The 17,597-nt window shown below is 39.6% G+C and overlaps 1 protein-coding gene across 9 annotated transcripts in view; it reads right to left on the bottom strand.

The window, feature by feature from the left end:
* The window catches only part of GALC (galactosylceramidase), a 62,358-nt gene extending 46,525 nt beyond the window's left edge, over nucleotides 1–15,833 (bottom strand). For 2 of the 9 annotated variants that reach the window (XR_014148324.1, XM_031029455.2), the window contains exons 1-6: nucleotides 15,609–15,833; nucleotides 7,231–7,299; nucleotides 6,936–6,999; nucleotides 5,259–5,372; nucleotides 3,175–3,314; nucleotides 1,056–1,094 (exon numbers count right to left, since the gene is read on the bottom strand). Coding sequence is in view for 8 of the 9 variants with exons in the window: in XM_031029455.2 (XP_030885315.1) it covers nucleotides 1,056–1,094; nucleotides 3,175–3,314; nucleotides 5,259–5,372; nucleotides 6,936–6,999; nucleotides 7,231–7,299; nucleotides 15,609–15,803 (621 nt within the window). In the remaining variant the exon portion in view is untranslated. Of the gene's footprint in view, nucleotides 1–1,055; nucleotides 1,095–3,174; nucleotides 3,315–5,258; nucleotides 5,373–6,935; nucleotides 7,000–7,230; nucleotides 7,300–15,097; nucleotides 15,501–15,608 lie in introns of those variants that run through there. The other 7 variants (XM_031029454.2, XM_081830088.1, XM_081830090.1 and 4 more) reach the window with 6 other exon arrangements.
* Between the last annotated feature and the right edge of the window lie 1,764 nt (nucleotides 15,834–17,597).

Genomic DNA, 17,597 nt, shown 5'->3' with positions numbered 1-17,597 from the left:
GGGTTAGCCTGGTGATGGGTATTAAGGAGGGCACGTTCTGCATGGAGCACTGGGTGTTATACGCAAACAATGAATCAGGGAACACTACATCAAAAACTAATGATGTAATATTGTATGGTGATTAACATAACATAATAAAATTAAATTTAAAAAAAAAAGAAACATATAGAACATTCCAATGTAATAGGCATTCCAAAGAAAATAACAGTGAGACTATATATGAGAAATTTTGATTTAAGATGTGGAACTGTATAAAATTTCTGGCCAGAAGAGACTCCATTTCCAAGCTCCATTTTCCTTTCCAACAGATGAACTCTTGACCTGGGCCAGAAGTGGCAAGAGTCTTACAGGCAATTGTTCATTAACATTTCAACAGAACAACTGGCATTCAGACCATATGAGGATAGTAAAGGTAATTAATACATTCCAGAGACAATTTTGTTTGTGATAGCACCAATAAAATAATCAATGAGAGAGTTATCAGAAATGGCTCAACTAATTTGGTCAGCCCCAAATTAGCAGTGTTTTCTTTTCTCTTCTTTATCTACTTCATGGACTTACCTCTTCCTTCTTTGCCATAAAAACTCCTTGCCCTCCCCACCGGAGCAGGACACTTTTTTGGTTACTCCAGAATCTGTGCTCCCTGAGTTGCAATTATGACACCCCAAATAAAGATCTTTGTTCTTTTTTAGGTTTGCCTCCTTTTCTCATGTGACAATGAAGAAAAAAAAAAGCTACATTTCTTTAAGTCCTAAAAGCCTAACATGATGCAGTTGTTTTTATAATGATTACCATAATTCCACAAATAATGAATTTCAAAATAGGAAAATTCGACACAAGTCTTCAGACAAAGGAAATTTGTGGTTCACAAGGAATTACCTATGCTTTAATCAGGAATTTAAATATGATTAAGCTTTTGCTTGAATTTTATGTCACAACTAGCAAACAAATATCTGTACTGTAAAAAACAGTGTTCTACTACTAATTTCCATGGAACCATAAGGGAATCATTTACTAATAACTTTAAGATAAAAAGATTTTCAAGTCATACAGACCTTGATATAATTGATGTCAAATGACCTCTCATTCCAAATCTGCAAAACAGAAAGTCAAACAGTCTGAATTGAAAGTTAAAGGTCAGAAAGTAGACATTCCCATTAAGATGCCACTGTTCTCGTCATCTTTCATATCATCTAAAAAGCAATCTTTCTTACTTTATGAAATGTCCTGTTCTTGAATTTAGAGTTATTTAGAAGACAACATAACTTTTTAAAATTAAAATATTATCTTTTAAAGCCTTGAATATTTGGCAGATATTTTTAGTCACTTATTCCAGTGATTTCTTTTTTTTTTTTAATTTTATTTTTATTTATTTTAGAGAAAGAGAGGGCAAGCAGAGGAAGAGGGGGAGGGAGAGAATCTCAAGCAGACTCCCCACTGAGCATGGAGCCTGATATGGGGCTCAATCCCAGGACCCTGAGATCACGACGTGAGCTGAAATCAAGAGTCGGACGCTTAACTGACTGAGCCACCCAGGCACCCCATTTCCCGGATTTCTAAAACTGGAATATCCATTCAATCATTCAACAAACATTGACAATGTAATGTGTGCCAGAACTCTATTAGGCACTGGAGACCTAGCAGACATGGGGAGTGTTGTAATAATTCTTACAAGATCTTACCAGCACACCTAAAGCCAAGTATTAATAAGTACACTGTAAAAGTAATTTTTTTTAGCCCACATGATGTGCCACATTACAAAGGCAAATTCTTAATGAGGATAGATAAGAGGAAGATGCACAGCTCTCATTGGTTTAGAATCAGGGGGGATGAGGTTTTAGAATTGAAAGAGAATTTCCATGACATTTATTTTGCAGCTGAGAAAACTGTTAATAACTGACATGGCCTAGAGTCTAGGCACTATAATTCATTTTACTCTTGTGAGACAGGAAAGTACTTCTTATCAAAGAAGCTCCTCACCACAGCCTGTGAGTTTAAAAGAGATGCGAATTACCCGTTCTTTACCAGAAACATTTTCTAAGTGTGACTTCACCATAATAAAATGCTATTTAGAGCCAAACCTACATTTAGTTTCACTACAGGTTAAAAATACCCTGACATTTGAAAGTTCTCAAATACAAACTAATTTTCAATTATAATTTGGAGAAAGATAACAAAAAACAAGTATATTCTTGCTTCTGGCTCCCTACAGCCCTTGGCCCATCCTCATGTCCTCTCTCCTCCTGTGATATTACAGTTTATCTGTCCCAGTTTCTATCTCTCTCACTAACCTCCTTAAGGGCTTATTCATCTTGGTATCCCTAGAACATAACAGTCACAGTGCCAGCAACATAGTAGGAGCTCAATACTTGCTTGCCAACTGCATGAACGCTTTTAAAATCAGTTTTGACAGATGGCATATTAACAAGCAAACATGTACAGAGACCACCATGTGTATGTGTGAGGCTCTGTGAGGTACGATGCCTTCGGCCTGCCAACAGACCAACTGGAAAGACATTATTTTTACATTTTTTCAGTCATTAAAAGGTGCTAAATAACAGTTTAAGATAAGGGTAGGCAGATTTTAGCCAGCCTGCCAAATCCAGCCCACCCACCATTTGTATTTTTTATAACCTGAGAGCTAGAAATGGTTTTTACAGTTTTAAATGGTTACATTTTAAATGGCTATATAATTACCTACATTATATCCTTAATACTGCCTTTTGACCCACAAAACCTAAAATATTTACCCTCTGACACACTAAGAAAAAGTTTGCCAACCCCTGGTTTAGGACAATAGAAGATTCATAGAGCAAAATGAGATTAATCATTAAACTGTCTGGTAAATATAGTATTCTTGCATGACTAGAGAAACTAGGGAAAGCTTTTAAGAAGGAGAATGTGAGCTGGGTGATACCAAAATCAAAATTAAAAAAAAAAAAGGTAGTTCAGAGAAGGTATTATACACTTAGTTTTCAAAAGGGGTTAGAATTTGGATGGGCAAAGAGGAAGAATAAAAGGTCACGTGTAGTTAATTTGTTATCAGATGCCAATAGAACAAATCAGTCTCATGACACAAAATGGTTAGTCAACAAAATGCCACAGAATCAAATTACTTTAAGAAATTACAAATAAATGTCCAAAAGTTAATCAAGTTTTAAATATATTACTAACCCCAATATAATCAATATCCAAATCATGATAATGCTTGGCGCCCACAATCCAGGTCATGACATAATAGGCAGTCAGCTGAAGATTCACATAAGGCCAGTTGAAACCTTTTCCCAGCCACCCAGGGAACGACCACGGCAAGCCTGCAGAAAGGAAAAGGTAAAGGTGGGTGGGTATACCCATGCTGGCACTGTTAGAAACAAGGCAAAAGAAACCAAGAAGAACACAGGCTAAGCAAAAAGCCAATACAGATCTTCCTAAAGATTATATACTGTGCACAAATTCTCAAAATCCCTTCCAGTTTATGAACTCAGCAACTACTTACTGATCCCTAGAATCAGCTTCCATAATTCCAAATGCTCTTTCAAGAAAAAGAAATAAAAACACTCTTTCAAAGATCCTAACCAACAGAAAGAAATGTAACATACAATTTAACTTAACATGCCCACCACCTGCTATAGGGATATTTAATATTCAATTTCTTTCCTCTGAAGTCAAATCAAAGAATTCTGAAAGGCTTATGCCTAATCATTCCTACAGGTTAAGTATAATACAAATTCCTCATTCACTAGTACAACTTCTTAAAACTTAAGGTTCCTTAAAATACTAATTAGTCAGATAATCAAATTCAGCAAAACTAGTTTGTCATCATATCAGTATAAATGCCAATGACTCAAGAGGAAAATATTTCTTTGTGGTATGATTTAGATCAAATAACCCACATCCTGCCAGCACCTTAATTACTGTTTTCAAGTAAGAAAATGAGAATAGTAGAGAAGCACTAATTACAATTCTAAATCCTAATTCTGTTATTAATATATCAAAATAAGCTCAACAGTTAAGTTCCTCAACTGTTAATATATATCACCAATCTAGTTCACCACTGAAAAAAATCAAAATGAACAAAAGAACAAAATGTTTATTTTTCTAAGCTCAGGAGGAATGCCTCATTGTGTATCCCATAAGAAATGTGACATTAAAATACTGGAACATTTTAGAACAATGAAATCCCAAATACATTCTAAAGGCCCAGCATGTGTAAGTCTTTGTTAGAACATGGTTCAGCGTGCCAGATTTTCTACATTTAAATGAGAACTGACCTTGAAAGCAGCCCAATGGGTGAGTATGCGCTGAAGTCAATGATGCTTTTTTTTTTTTTACTGCTCCAAACATTTCTGGAATCTCTTGCAAAAGACCATTTTGAAAGAACATACTAACTCCTCATTTTTTTAATTTAGATAAAATTACGCTTGTCCTTTAATTTGATTGTTGAAAATGACTTTTAAAATAACCTGAAATCAAGCCTATAAAATGGATCTCACTGGTCTCACACAGACTGGATGTGGAAGCCTGTTTCAAAATATCAAATTCATCTCAAATGATGACTGCCATCACTGGGTATGTTTGCAATATCTTACAGGTCTCTGCATCGCTATATGAGAACTGTAAAATGAATACAGTAGTCCTATTTGAGAAATCCAATGATCCTGCTACTAGAACGTAAGCTCCACAAGGGTGGGAAGCGGGGGCTGGATTGCTCAGTATCTCCAATGCCTAGAACAGTGACCACCACGTTGCTGAGGTTCAAAACAAACTTTTATGTGTACCTCTTTTAGAAATGGGGTCTACTACTGCATGTAATGCATAATTTTACAAATAGTTGGTATATACTACTGCACCTAATATATAATTTTCTAGAGAGTATTGCCCTTTTACAAATTTTGGTAAGAAATTTTGTTGAAGATAAGAGTTTAGCAATCACAAAAACAACCAGAATGGAATTAGGTTCTATACCTGATTTTACCATTTACTAATTACCTGGCCTTAAGTCAGTGGCATAACCTAAGTCTCTACTGCTTCTGTAAAATGGGAAGAGTAATGCCTCACTCCAGAAGTATTACATATAAAGAGCACAAATAATATCTAAGGGCAAAGAAAGAATCAAGCCTGGCACATGCTTTGCTGCTAGTAGGATAATGGTAGTATTAACATTATTAGTACTTCAGTATTAATAGTGACTCCACATACAGAATTCAGAATTTGAAAGTTAAACAGACTGCAAAAGCATGGCAAACTTCACTTCTTACCCATGAGTATAATATTAGGGTTCCGCTTCTTAGCTTCCTTCATTAACCACCACTCATATCCTCGGAAATAATTCTCATCTAACGCATAGTGCATGTGGGAGGGCTCGGTACCATCTGCGTGGGAGAGAGCAAAAGAGAAAGGAAACCACTTCATGGTGTTTAATGGTGTTTCATAGGGCCACTCTCCCCTATACATACACACATTTCAGAGAAGACATTTTCTGGTTCCAATCCTGATGTGGGACAAATAAGAATGATCTTATAAAACTTGAGGATGGATGATCAAAGCGTATTATTTCATGTTTTTTCATTACTCTAAGTATCATAAAGGTCTTGAAAAACAAAACCACATCTTTCTATTACAAGCAGCGTTGAGAGAAGTGTTATCAATTCACGTAATTGAAAAGTCCTAGGACTACATTCTCCCAGGCTTTGGTCTGGTCTTTCTGGGGTTTTCAAATCCCCACATTCAACACATGAGTTCAGATCACCTCAACTTCTGGCTTCTCAATCCTAGATGTGAATCTCCGGGCTCCTAAGCCCCATTCTCATACCCCAGGCCTTGAGCCTATAACATGCCCTGTTACACCAAGACAACAGTGCTTTGAGAGAAAAAAGGAAAGAGTATACATCTGCATACCGCTCTATAAGAAAATTCTATCCTAACCTCCATGGTGTGACAAGGTAGGTAGCTGATATCAGTCCTCATATGTTACCACATTTCACAAACATCTGCCCATGTTAAGAAGGGCCTCACAAGGAGAGGGGTCTTGCCCTTTTCTTCTTAAACATCAGATTCACAAGAACTACCCACTCCTGTATCTCTACCTCTAATTTCACTTCAGCAAATGTAGATGGCCAACCATTACCAATCCTGCATAAGAGGAGTGGACAATAAAATATATGTCCTATTATGGTAGCTTGGAGGAAGTCTGTGTTACAGAGGTTTCTTTTGTTTTTGATTTTCATTCTTTTTTCTTTCAATATTAATTAAACACTAATATGACCACACAGACATATCTCTTTAACAAAAATTACTCCCAAGTCACCAACAGGAACACGCGTATACAGACAATACTATAAAGTTCACTATGATGGAATCTGGCCTGTAAGTAATAAGCTGCATTATCACTGAGAGAATTTCCTTCTTCCTGTACATTAACTGACTACATGGACTACACAAAGCCAATCAAAAGGGTGATAATGAAGATTGAAAATTTAATGGTTAAAAATAATTTCGTTTTTAAAAGAGAAAAAAGCTGTACCTCTAAAATACTGATGACTTATGTTTGCCACATGATTTTATTTACAGCTATTAACATTATAACATTTTACATGTTTTCCACATTAAGAGTTTTATTTTTTGAACTCCTCAATAAAAATTTCAAACTGTCTCTATCCTCCCAGTGAATATAGTTTTTTTAAAAACTGTGGTTTGTTTACTACTGATTAATCCAACTATATAAGCAATCTAAAGTCCAAATGCTATTTTTATGAGAAAAAATGAGTATTTTGATATATTTTTAATAGAATAAAAAAGGAACAATAAGAAATAATCTATAAGCAATAATCAACATCAAAAATGTTCGTATCATTTATATTCTGATTTACAGCCCCTAAGTTTAAGTATAGACTAAAATGTTGAAGGAAATCAATCCCATTTCCCAAATCTCCTACCTGTTGTCTGCCCATCACCACCTATTTCGACTTTTAGAATATGCAAAGAGGCACCGAAGTTTGGCTGGGGAAGGAAGTAGGAGTATTAACACCGTGATTCACTGCATGAAGGGCAAAGCACATTAAGACAATTACAGATGAGAAAACCAATTTCAAGTAAATAGCAACTTATTCCAAAAGCAATTTGCCATTCTTTTTTAAAGCTAAAATTGTGAAGGCGATCAATTCTACCGCTAAAATTCACCATAGCTTCAAAAATACCACAGATGCCATTAAGTAATTATTTTCTCATTACCTTAAAGAGATAATCCAATATTTGAGAACGATAGGGCTCTGGATAATTTACTAGAAGTCGGGAGGTTGCCTAAAAAAAAAAAGTTCAAAAGTATGAATAAATCAAATCCAATCATGAATATGTTTTCATAGTGCTGATGCACGCCACCCGGCAGGCCCATGTGGAAAAGTCATTTCCCAGGTTATTTGTTTACCTGCCTATATTTTACCCATCTTTGGGCAAATAGGGCTGTTGTTTATCCAATAGCTAAAACTCAGGTTTTAAGCCACAGCAGTTTTCTCTTCTACTGAGATGAGGGTTGGCTGGGAGGTAAGCTAACAAAGTCTATTGATGAACACCATGATTACAGACTTGTCTTGGGGACCTTAACTCAGAAAGTGGTTATTAGAAGAAATGAAACTTATGTTCTCTATCTTAAGACCATTTGTCAACTACAACATTGGGGGGCCAGGATGGAAAGGATAAATATCAGGTAATTTTCTCCTTCAACATCTTGCAAGAAATTATTACAAGCAGCAATGCTGAAAGGAATAACTACTCCCCCCCTTCTTTACTAGAGATTTATAAGTGCTGTTACTATTAGGAATGACCATACAATGATCCCCAGGCCAAACTGTACTAAGGAAACGTCACACAAGACTGGCATCAGAATGCATGGAAAGAGAGAGGTGGAGGGTGCAGAGACCAAAACTTGATCACAACTAACCCATGGCCGATGACTGCTTCAACAAAGAAATCACAAAACCAACAGTGGACCAATAATGTATCTTCTGGGGAGCAATATACACAAGGGGAATAAAAGAAATAGGTTTTAACATGAAACAGTGGCATGCCCCTAGGCTTGGAAGCCAGACAGGCCTTAGGTTCAAAAAACTGACACCAAGGGCAAGATACTTGACTTTTATGGGGCTCAGTGTTCCGTTTCATACTCTCATTTATGCTTCCACTGACATTCTAGTGGCACCCTTATATCTATCTCCCTCACACCCACAATCTTCCGAGCCCCTGCCACTGAGACACAGACCCATGGAGCTACCCTCTCATCCCTTCAAGTTCAACACATCACCAATCAAACGTGGCACTTTTTCCTAAGTCTGTTCTTTCTCCTTTACTTATCTTAGTAAAGGACAACATCTGCCTAAACCATAAATTTAGGGTTACCCTTTCACCAATTCCCATCCATCTTTAGTCACCAAGACCTCCTTAGTATCTCTCAAACCCATCCCCTCACTTCAACCCTACCTCCTTCATCCAGGCCCCCCTCAATCGTTAGAATAGCCTAAATGGTCTCAGGGCCTCCCGTCTGCCTCCCTATATTCTATTCTCCACACTACTTGCCACATTAATCTTCCCAAAACACAACCATGAAAGTACTCTGTTTAAACCTGCCAAGACCTCCCCTCTGCCAAGAGCTTTCAGGATAAAGTTCAAATTGCTCAGTTTTATACCCAAATTTCTTTAACTATTTGGATCCTAACTCTGACACTTTACCCAGTACCACTCTCGCGCCTTCTATCTTGATATATCTAACTACTTTTTCTCTTTCTTCTGTCTGGAATGCATTCCACGCCCTCATTTGGCCAACTTCAATGCATCCTCTTCAGGGAAGGACCTCTTCCTCTCCGCCCACTGGTTTGATGTAGGTAGTAGTAGTTTGATGTAGTCCTGTGGACTCCTCTGGCTTCGGGTCTACATCTCTACTGTAACTCTTCTAACCCTGCACCCTCCTCATTGCCATACTTCTCTGACTCACCTCTGAGTTCCTTGAGGACAGGGACTATGTCTTACTCAAGTTCATGTCCCCATTTATTCTCTTATTTAGTAAACATTTAATATCTTTTATGGTATTGTTTGTTCCACCGGCAAAGGCAACATAATACAGGACGCTTTGAGTCAGAAGGAGCCTACATCCCGATTGCAACATTTACAAGCTATGTGACCAAGGACAATCTGCTGTAAAGCAGGCCATCTTACTCCTTAGAACTCCTTCAGCTGTTCTAAGGCTGAAATAAGATGTATGTAAAGGACATAGCGCAGTAGCTGGCACACAGTAAGCTCTCAATAAATGACAGGCATTATACAAATTGTTTTTAAAAACACAGTCACTGTTTTCAAAGAGCTTACAGACTGGCGGAGGCTCAAATATTAAAGTAGGCACTCCTTAAGTGAATGAACCCTGTATATACACAATAACCCATCCTTGATCAAAGGGGAACAATTCTTTTGACCCTGAATTATGTCATTAGAACAGTGCGTTTGGCTGTTTGGGGGTTATTTTGTGTCTATGCAATCCTATCCTTAACACAGAAAGTGCCAACTTTAAGCAAATACACCACATCACCATGCTATTGCAAGCCTATGTCATTCTTAGTACAAAAGCATTAGTCAATGGCAACAGTTCAGAGTAGTATAGCCAAATGTTGAAATGCACCATCAAGGAATAACAAATTACAGTCACATTCCCTGGAAAAGGCCTGGGGCTGTTTCCAACCAGCCCAGGAAGAAGCCTTAGCACAAGAGGAGACACACAGTAAGTTATCAATAAATGGCAGATATTTTATACCCAAATACATTTTTCATGCAACTTCCTCCTTCCTAATCAATGAAACAGGATGATATTAACCAAAATAATCATGTGCCAGATGCCACCCTGAGCACTTTACATCTATCCTCATGATGCTCCCACCAGGTTTCAAGGTCTCCCCAGAAAGGAAACTGAGACACTGGGAGGTTAAGTAACCTGTCCGTGGCTGGACAGTGAATGACAGGGCCCAGAATGGACCCCTGACAATCTGCTCTTAAACGCACATTCTTAACTACTGCCCCATACTGCCTTCCCTATCAGACTGGAAGACCAAGTGAGAACTGCTATAAACTGTGCCACGTACCAGGACTCCACATAGAAATCTAAAGTGATGGGCAAAGGTAGTGTTGCAACCATTTTCCTTCGATTAATATTAAGCTTCTAAGATGAGACACGCACTATACACAGGGACACTATCATATAGATAAGAGTATCCTACTCTGAGTATTGCAATATTCTCATTTTAATACTCTTAAACTGAGTTAATAAATATAAATAACGAAGACTTCCATTTTTCAGTAAGTTCAAATACTGGATTTAATGCCACAAGTAAAGATACTAGGACAGATGGGTCCTCATTTCATGAAATACTGGCTATTGTAGGTTTAAACCACAAAAATGAAAAGAAGAATGACTGTAGTAAAAAACACACACATTGACCCATTAGTCCAGGTGACTCTAAAATATGCTCCAGCACCTATGAGGAAGGTTGCAACATCAGAAAATAAAAACATAAAAATCAAGAAGAATAAGTTGGGTTAAGGAAAAGGTTTGTCTGTCCCCACTCCAACACCCCCCTACCCCCCACCCCACACACACACACACACAAAGTTGGAGAGATCAGCTAAAGACCAGGTCATCCATTCTAGTGTAAGCCACAATGATTGGGTTTTTTCTTTTTGTAATGCAAATATCTGACTTAAGCTTTGATTGCCAAGGCATCCACTTTTCAACAACAATTATGTTTTATGGTATGTGTACTTAAAACGTTACCCAAATCTTTTTGGTAACTTGAAACCTTAGAGTTTTGCCAAGTTCAATGATGGAAATTCATTAAATATATAGATCATTGCTAAACATTAAATATTGAAACATTACTGAACCACAGGTTTATCTACTTTTGGTTTCCTGTAACAGAGAAGCTAGATGTCTGGATCTGTTGGTAAACATGTCCTGTGCTATACTGAAAAACTTACTATGCACGTATTGCATGGAGCACTGGGTGTTATACACAAACAATTAATCATGGAACACTACATCAAAAGCTAATGATGTAATTATGGTGATTAACATAACATAATAAAAATTAATTAATTAATTAATTTAAAGAGGCATATGCCTCTAGAAATTATGAAATGTATTCATAAATTTGTCAATATACAGAATGCTAGTAAAGAGCTCACAACTGCTTACTCACTAGTTTTCACTAGAAATTAAGGTTTCTAAGAGTCAAGAATTCTAACAATATATGTAATTAAAAGTACAAGAAATAAGAGAAACAACCTAGGCAAGGGAATTAGGATATAGTTTAGCTATGGTATAAGGTATGGATATGCATTTTTGTTAAGGCAAATGAAAGTAATTTTGTCCTAAAGTAGACAAACTAAATGGATATAGAAAGTAGGAGAAGGAAAGAAAAAAAGAGAGGGAGAATTTTATCTTGTGTAGACAAGCTGGCTAAAAATGAAGTAATTTATTGTATTTTTTAAATAAATAGTGTACTTCTGAAAACTAAAGCTTATTTTTATTTTATCTGCTAAAAGGATAGTTTTCTTGGATTACTGGTCTGTTCTTGATAAGACTGTGCAAGGTTTTTATTTACCTTTTAAGTAATCTGCCTAGGAAATAAAGATTCTGTATTTTACCAAAATAGTTTCCAGTATCTCAAGTTGTCTTTTATCATGTCTTTGATTACTTAAGAAAACAAGTCCTCTCTATTTAAAGAGCTAAAGTTCTTTTTTTTTTTTTAATAAACTATGTAGCTTTCTGTATTTGCCTATGAAGTCTTTAGCTGTAATTTTGGTGGAAGTTTTTTAAATGGATAACTAGTATTTCAGAGCAATCTATGATCTAGTGTAATCAAGGGTTTCAAAATCTTTTGATATTTCTGACAAATTTCCCAGAATCAAATTCTAAATGAAGCCTTTTTTTTTTTTTTAAAGATTTTATTTATTTATTTGACAGAGAGAGAGAGAGCACAGGTAGGCAGAACAGCAGGCAGAGGGAGAGGGAGAAGCAGATTCCTCGCTGAGCAAGGAGCCCGATGTGGGGCTCGATCCAGGGCCCTGGGATCATGACCTGAGCCCAAGGCAGACGCTTAACGACTGAGCCACCCAGGCGCCCCTAAATGAAGCCTTTTTAAACCTTGAACTAACTTTGGGATTTTCCATGGGGTCCCTGGAACATCTCAAATGATTTGTTCCTTCTCCTTATTAAAAGAGATGTTAAACTAATTAGGCTTATTTGATATGTTAAACTACATGGAAAGCATTATCAAATAAGTAATGAGAAACCCTCTTTAGATTAAATTTGTATGGATATGTGTGACTAATATAAATGTTCCAGAAATCATATGAAATTCCTAGACATCTGCTATGTCCTGATATGATGCTGTCACTTATAATTCTAGTTATTATCGTAGAATGTTATATGTCACAGAAATAACCAAAGTTCCTTGCCAACTGCATTGTAATGAACTCCCATAGGTATTTAACGTGGCTATTTTTAAGCCTTTAAGTGTTCCCAGCAGCCTTACCAGGTGAATAATGGAGACCACTTATTGTGAGGCCCAAAAATATCAGGATATTTGGGGGACCTTGAGAAGAGAGGCATTCACTCAAATCTACAGGTATTATAGGTGAAGTATGAAGGCAAGTCCTTGGCTTGACTGCCCAGCCCTGAGAGACTTTTAGAGTCCAATCTGAGATTCCTTATGGAAAAAAATCCAGCAAACCACACTTAGAAAAGCCTGGGTGGCTCAGTCGTTAAGCGTCTACCTTCAGCTCAGGTCATGATCCAGGGTCCTGTGATCAAGCCCCGCATCGGGTTCCCTGCTCCGCAGGAAGCCTGCTTCTCCCTCTCCCACTCCCTCTGCTTGTGTTCCCTCTCTCACTATTTCTCTCTCTGTCAAATAAATAAATAAAATCTTTAAAAAAAAAAAAAGAAAGAAAGAAAAGCCTATTTGATCAGACCTACTTCATGAGATGGCCAAAGATGTTTATTTCACAATATTACCCAAATCTTTGAACACATTCCTGAGTCCTAGGATCACTGACCTGGTTTCATGTCCCTTTAAGCTTGGGACAATGGCTACGGACTAGATTGCAGACTACTGTCTGTATAATTATTATAGAAGTGCTATATAGTCCTACTTAGATGTGTACTTTCTGGGTTACAACATGCCCTATCCCTGACTTTTAACCTATCAGGTATCCAGGGTCACCACTGACTAATGCCTCTGCATCAAGGTGGACTGTAGTATAAACCCTGACAGTTTTTTTTCTTTTTTGTAATGCAAGTGCCTGAGGGTATCCTCTTCAAAGAGGCATCCACTTCAAAGATGGCTGTTTCAAAGAATCACACTGCCGATCTAAATAAAGAGCCAGGCTCCCCCAGCTGGGACCCCAGCCTTCTTTGTTTTAAAGACCTTGGTTGATTTCAGTAACTGACCACAGAGGCTGCTTGATTTTTCTCTTCCTGCCTTTAAACTCCCCCTCTTAAGTTTTATTTTTTTTTTTTTAAAGATTTTATTTATTTATTTGACAAAGACAGAGACAGCGAGAGCAAGAACACAAGCAGGGGGAGTGGGAGAGGGAGAAGCAGGCTTCCCGCCGAGCAGGGAGCCCGATGTGGGACTCGATCCCAGGACCCTGGGATCATGACCTGAGCCGAAGGCAGTCGCTTAACCAACTGAGCCACCCAGGCGCCCCCCCTCTTAAGTTTTAAATTTACCAATGAGTGAGCCCGCAATAAAAGCAGGACAGAACACTCAAGTTCCAGTGCTCTCTCTCTCTCTTCCCCTCTCCTCCCCCCGGCCCCCACAACCTTACTGTGTGGTCCCAAGTGTGCCATGTGCTTGCCAGGATCTGTGAATGATAAACCTTTTTTTTTTAAGTTTCTTGATCGTTATTGCTGAGAACATCTTACAATCATAATAAGAACCCTAAGGGCCAGTCCAGCCACAACACCAGCTATCAGTAGGCTGAGATCAGCACAAAACATCCATTCAGCAAGCAAGCAGTCAAGCTAGTTCTGAAATGCATCTGAATATACAAGCTCCATCTGACTCAACCCAACAAACAACCCATTTAAGAGTTAGGCCTTAACATCAAATAAAATTAACTCTAGTTGATTTGGGGTAAAATGGAAGGGAATAACACAAAGACAGGAAAAAGGTTACAGAGGGCATGTGATAGAAGCAAGCAAATTTTGTTAGAGCCAAAAAGAATCATGCTACTAAACCAAGCTCCCAGGCCTAGAGGCCACATGACAGCATGACCAGGAAATTCAGACAATTACCAGCTGTGCCCATACAATTTTACACAAAGCTGGAATGGCCCTCCTGTCTCCCTTCACGTAAATCTTAAGGAATGTCCAGGAAAATGAACTCATTCATCCCAACTGTCACAGCCAAGAGAGGACTAAGGCATGCCAGTTAAATGCAGTTAGTATTCTGGATGGGATCCTGGAACAGAAAATGGGCATTAGGTAACTACTAAGGAAATATGAAGTATGGATTTTCATAAGTTATCAATACTGATCGTGACAAATGTACCATACCAATGCAGGATGCTGATAACAGAAAAATGGGTGCAGGGTGTATGAGAACTCTGTATTCTCTTGGAAACTCTTCTGTATATCTAAAACTATTCTAAAATTAAGTTTACTTAAAAGAAAAAGGTCTCTCACTACTCAGTATGAGAATCAATTGGTGTACTTGGTAAAATGCAGATTCTCAGGCCCCAATCCAGAACTACAGTCAGAATGGGGAGTGCATTTAAACAAGCATACCAGGTGATTCGTACACACCCTAAAGGTGGCGAACCACCTTGGATGTTGATCCAATGTTTTCCCCTCCCTGTACACAAAAATAGCCACCAAAGAGTCACAGAGGCACTGACCTTTCCGGTGGGCAACTCACCCCACCTTGGGCCTTGATGACTCCCAAGAAACACAGCCCCCCAACAGTAAACAACCTAGACTACCAGTTAATACTAGCATAGCCTGCCATTAAAAACAAACAACTAAAAAAAAAACAAAAACAGACCCAGCCTGACCTCTTACCTTCCTACAGAGGCTTTGAGGCACCTGTCGCGCCTCCAAACAAAACGTATTGCGCACTGGCCCCTCTGAAGTTAGCCAATCGCACCCTACACTTGTGGTCCAGGGCTTCCGACTCCCCGACCCTCAGTGGGGCAGCCCTTTGGGAAGAGAGATGCTCCCCGGCTCCCTGACCATTTCTGGAACGACCCTCAGGAATGCCCTCTCTGCGGCAAAGCGAGCCCAGGCTCCGTCGCCCGGGATGAGAGTACGAGCCCCAGCCTTGTCACTATCTACACCTGTCACTTATTCGGTGGACCTCCGCATCCTCCTCTTTTAAAACTAATTGCCTCTATATGTTCATCTAAACGAGCAAGAGCCGCTTCCAACCCTGTAGGAGCACAGACCCCTGGCCCAGAAGCGCCCGCCGCGAGCGGAGTCGGGACCGGCGAGTGTCGACACGCGGGGCTGCGTCGCGGGGGCTTGTGGGGCGCCCCCCTGGCCACGCCCGCGCATCCTACCGCCTGCTGCTCACCCCGCCGCCGCTGACCGCGCCGATGCCATCGAACTCCCGGCCCAGCCCGTCGGAGTCGTCCAGCACGTACGCGCCGCCGGGCACCAGCAGCGCGCACAGCAGTAGGGGCACCGCGGTGCGGCCCGCCGAACCTGCGGCGGCCGTCATGGCTTTCACTCGGCGTTGCCGGGAAGCCTGGAGTAGGCGCTCGGCCATTGTGTGGGTCACATGATTCCCGCGCCCAGGGAGGCGGGTCCGGCCGCCGCCATGATGGGGAAGGGCAGAAGGCCGCTGACGCCGAAGCCGCCATCTTGAGTGCGGGCCACAGGTCGCCTACGCAGCCGCAGTAGTGTTGTGGAGTAGCCGAGCGAGCCTTTTCTGGTTGTGACCTTGTTGGGGTGGGGCCTTCAAGTGTACTCAGTTCCCTGCTTCTCTTCCGGCCTCATCTGCTGGAGCACGTTAACGCAGGGGATGTCCAAGACCGCCTAGGGAACTCACCGTCTGAGAGCGCATGTACCACGTGCGGTCTGTGGCAAAGCAAGAAAAAATACCCAACTCGCAGCCCCTAACTAGGTCCCAGTTCAGGTGTGGCCCTGGTTGAGTTACTTAGTTTTCTGAGCCTGAGTTTCCTTTTGTGTACGACGAAACAAGAGCAGCCACAAAGTTACTAATAAAGTCTGATAGTAGTCTGTTGTCTCTGGAAAATGGCTCTACTTTTAGAAATCTGAATCCAGCACTCAAATTCAAGGGCAGAGGCCAAGTCTTTATCCTCTTTGTACTTCCTAAATGCAGTGTCCAAACCACAGTAGGTACTCAATATGTATTAGTTGAATTGAACTTAAAAAAAGAAAAAAATCACTGTGAAAATGGTGCCTCAAATTACTGGGTAAGTATGGAACTTTCAAAACATACGGAGACATCTGGATAAGTATGTGGGGAACATGTGATTAAATGAAATACAGGGTAATAGGCCCTCAGTAAATATGAGCTGAATGCGTTACACACTTGGCAAACGTTAGCTGTCAAGGTTCTCCATTCTGGTAACCACTATAGGTATTTAGCTTTCAGCTTCATCAATTACCCTACGTTGCCGGTTGACGTGGTTCCAGGCAGATAACCCTAAATTGGTAGGGAAGTTGTGTCATGGGATTTTGCCACGTTCAGCGTCAATCTGAGATTTCTGATTTTCTTGGTATCAGAGAAAATTGAAGAGACTGTGTAGCTGCTGAGAAAGCATTTCTGATCCCATAATCTCCCTTTGTAGACCCATGGAATTGGTTTTCAGTGTCTTCACAAGCCCTGGAGACCCCAAAATGTCAAAGAGAAGACCCAAAGGCTATAGGACACACAAGTCTTTATCTTCAGGGCCCTATTTGGAGTCAGATTGTTTTGCCCCATAACTACAAACCTAGACTTAAGTTTCAGGATCACAATTATACTAGGAAGAAAAGTATCTGTGCAGTCCCAAAAACGAAGTTGTCAGGCCCTTCTACTATCCCTTCGTTCTTAATGAACAATAGCTATGCTTGCTTTTTCTCCTCTTAAATTACTGTAGATCTATTTTGGTTTACAAGAACAGTCCCAGCTTATGTCTATTGTTCTAGTATAATTATTAATACTGCCCCTTTCACCCTCAAAAGTGTTCTGGCTTGGATGATAAGTTATATCCCTACAAATGGGCCACTTTTTCTTCCATTTCTTCTTTTTCCAGTACAGCACATGTCTGAACTCTACCTTCTTTACCACCACCATTCTATGATACAAGTCAGGAACTATGCAGGTTCCACAGATTTACCTTCCCAGAACTCACTCTGATCTATCCGTTCTAATACAATATTTTAAGCTAGAATTTGAGTGCCAGTGGATGCAAGCCATAGATGATAAATCAAAGGAATGCTAAGCTCCCTACCAATTCTGAGATTTTGTATCTGTGATGTGTATATAACATAGGTGTAATAATGCAACTAGAAGGGAAGTACCAGGGTGAAAATAGAAGAAAATTACCATACA

The sequence above is a fragment of the Leptonychotes weddellii genome, chromosome 9 (genome assembly GCF_054177405.1).
Source record: "Leptonychotes weddellii isolate Sample4059 chromosome 9, ASM5417740v2, whole genome shotgun sequence".
Taxonomy (NCBI): domain Eukaryota; kingdom Metazoa; phylum Chordata; class Mammalia; order Carnivora; family Phocidae; genus Leptonychotes; species Leptonychotes weddellii.
The sequence above is the reverse complement of the archived record's forward strand: the minus strand, read 5'-3'. Positions and strand labels throughout refer to the sequence as shown.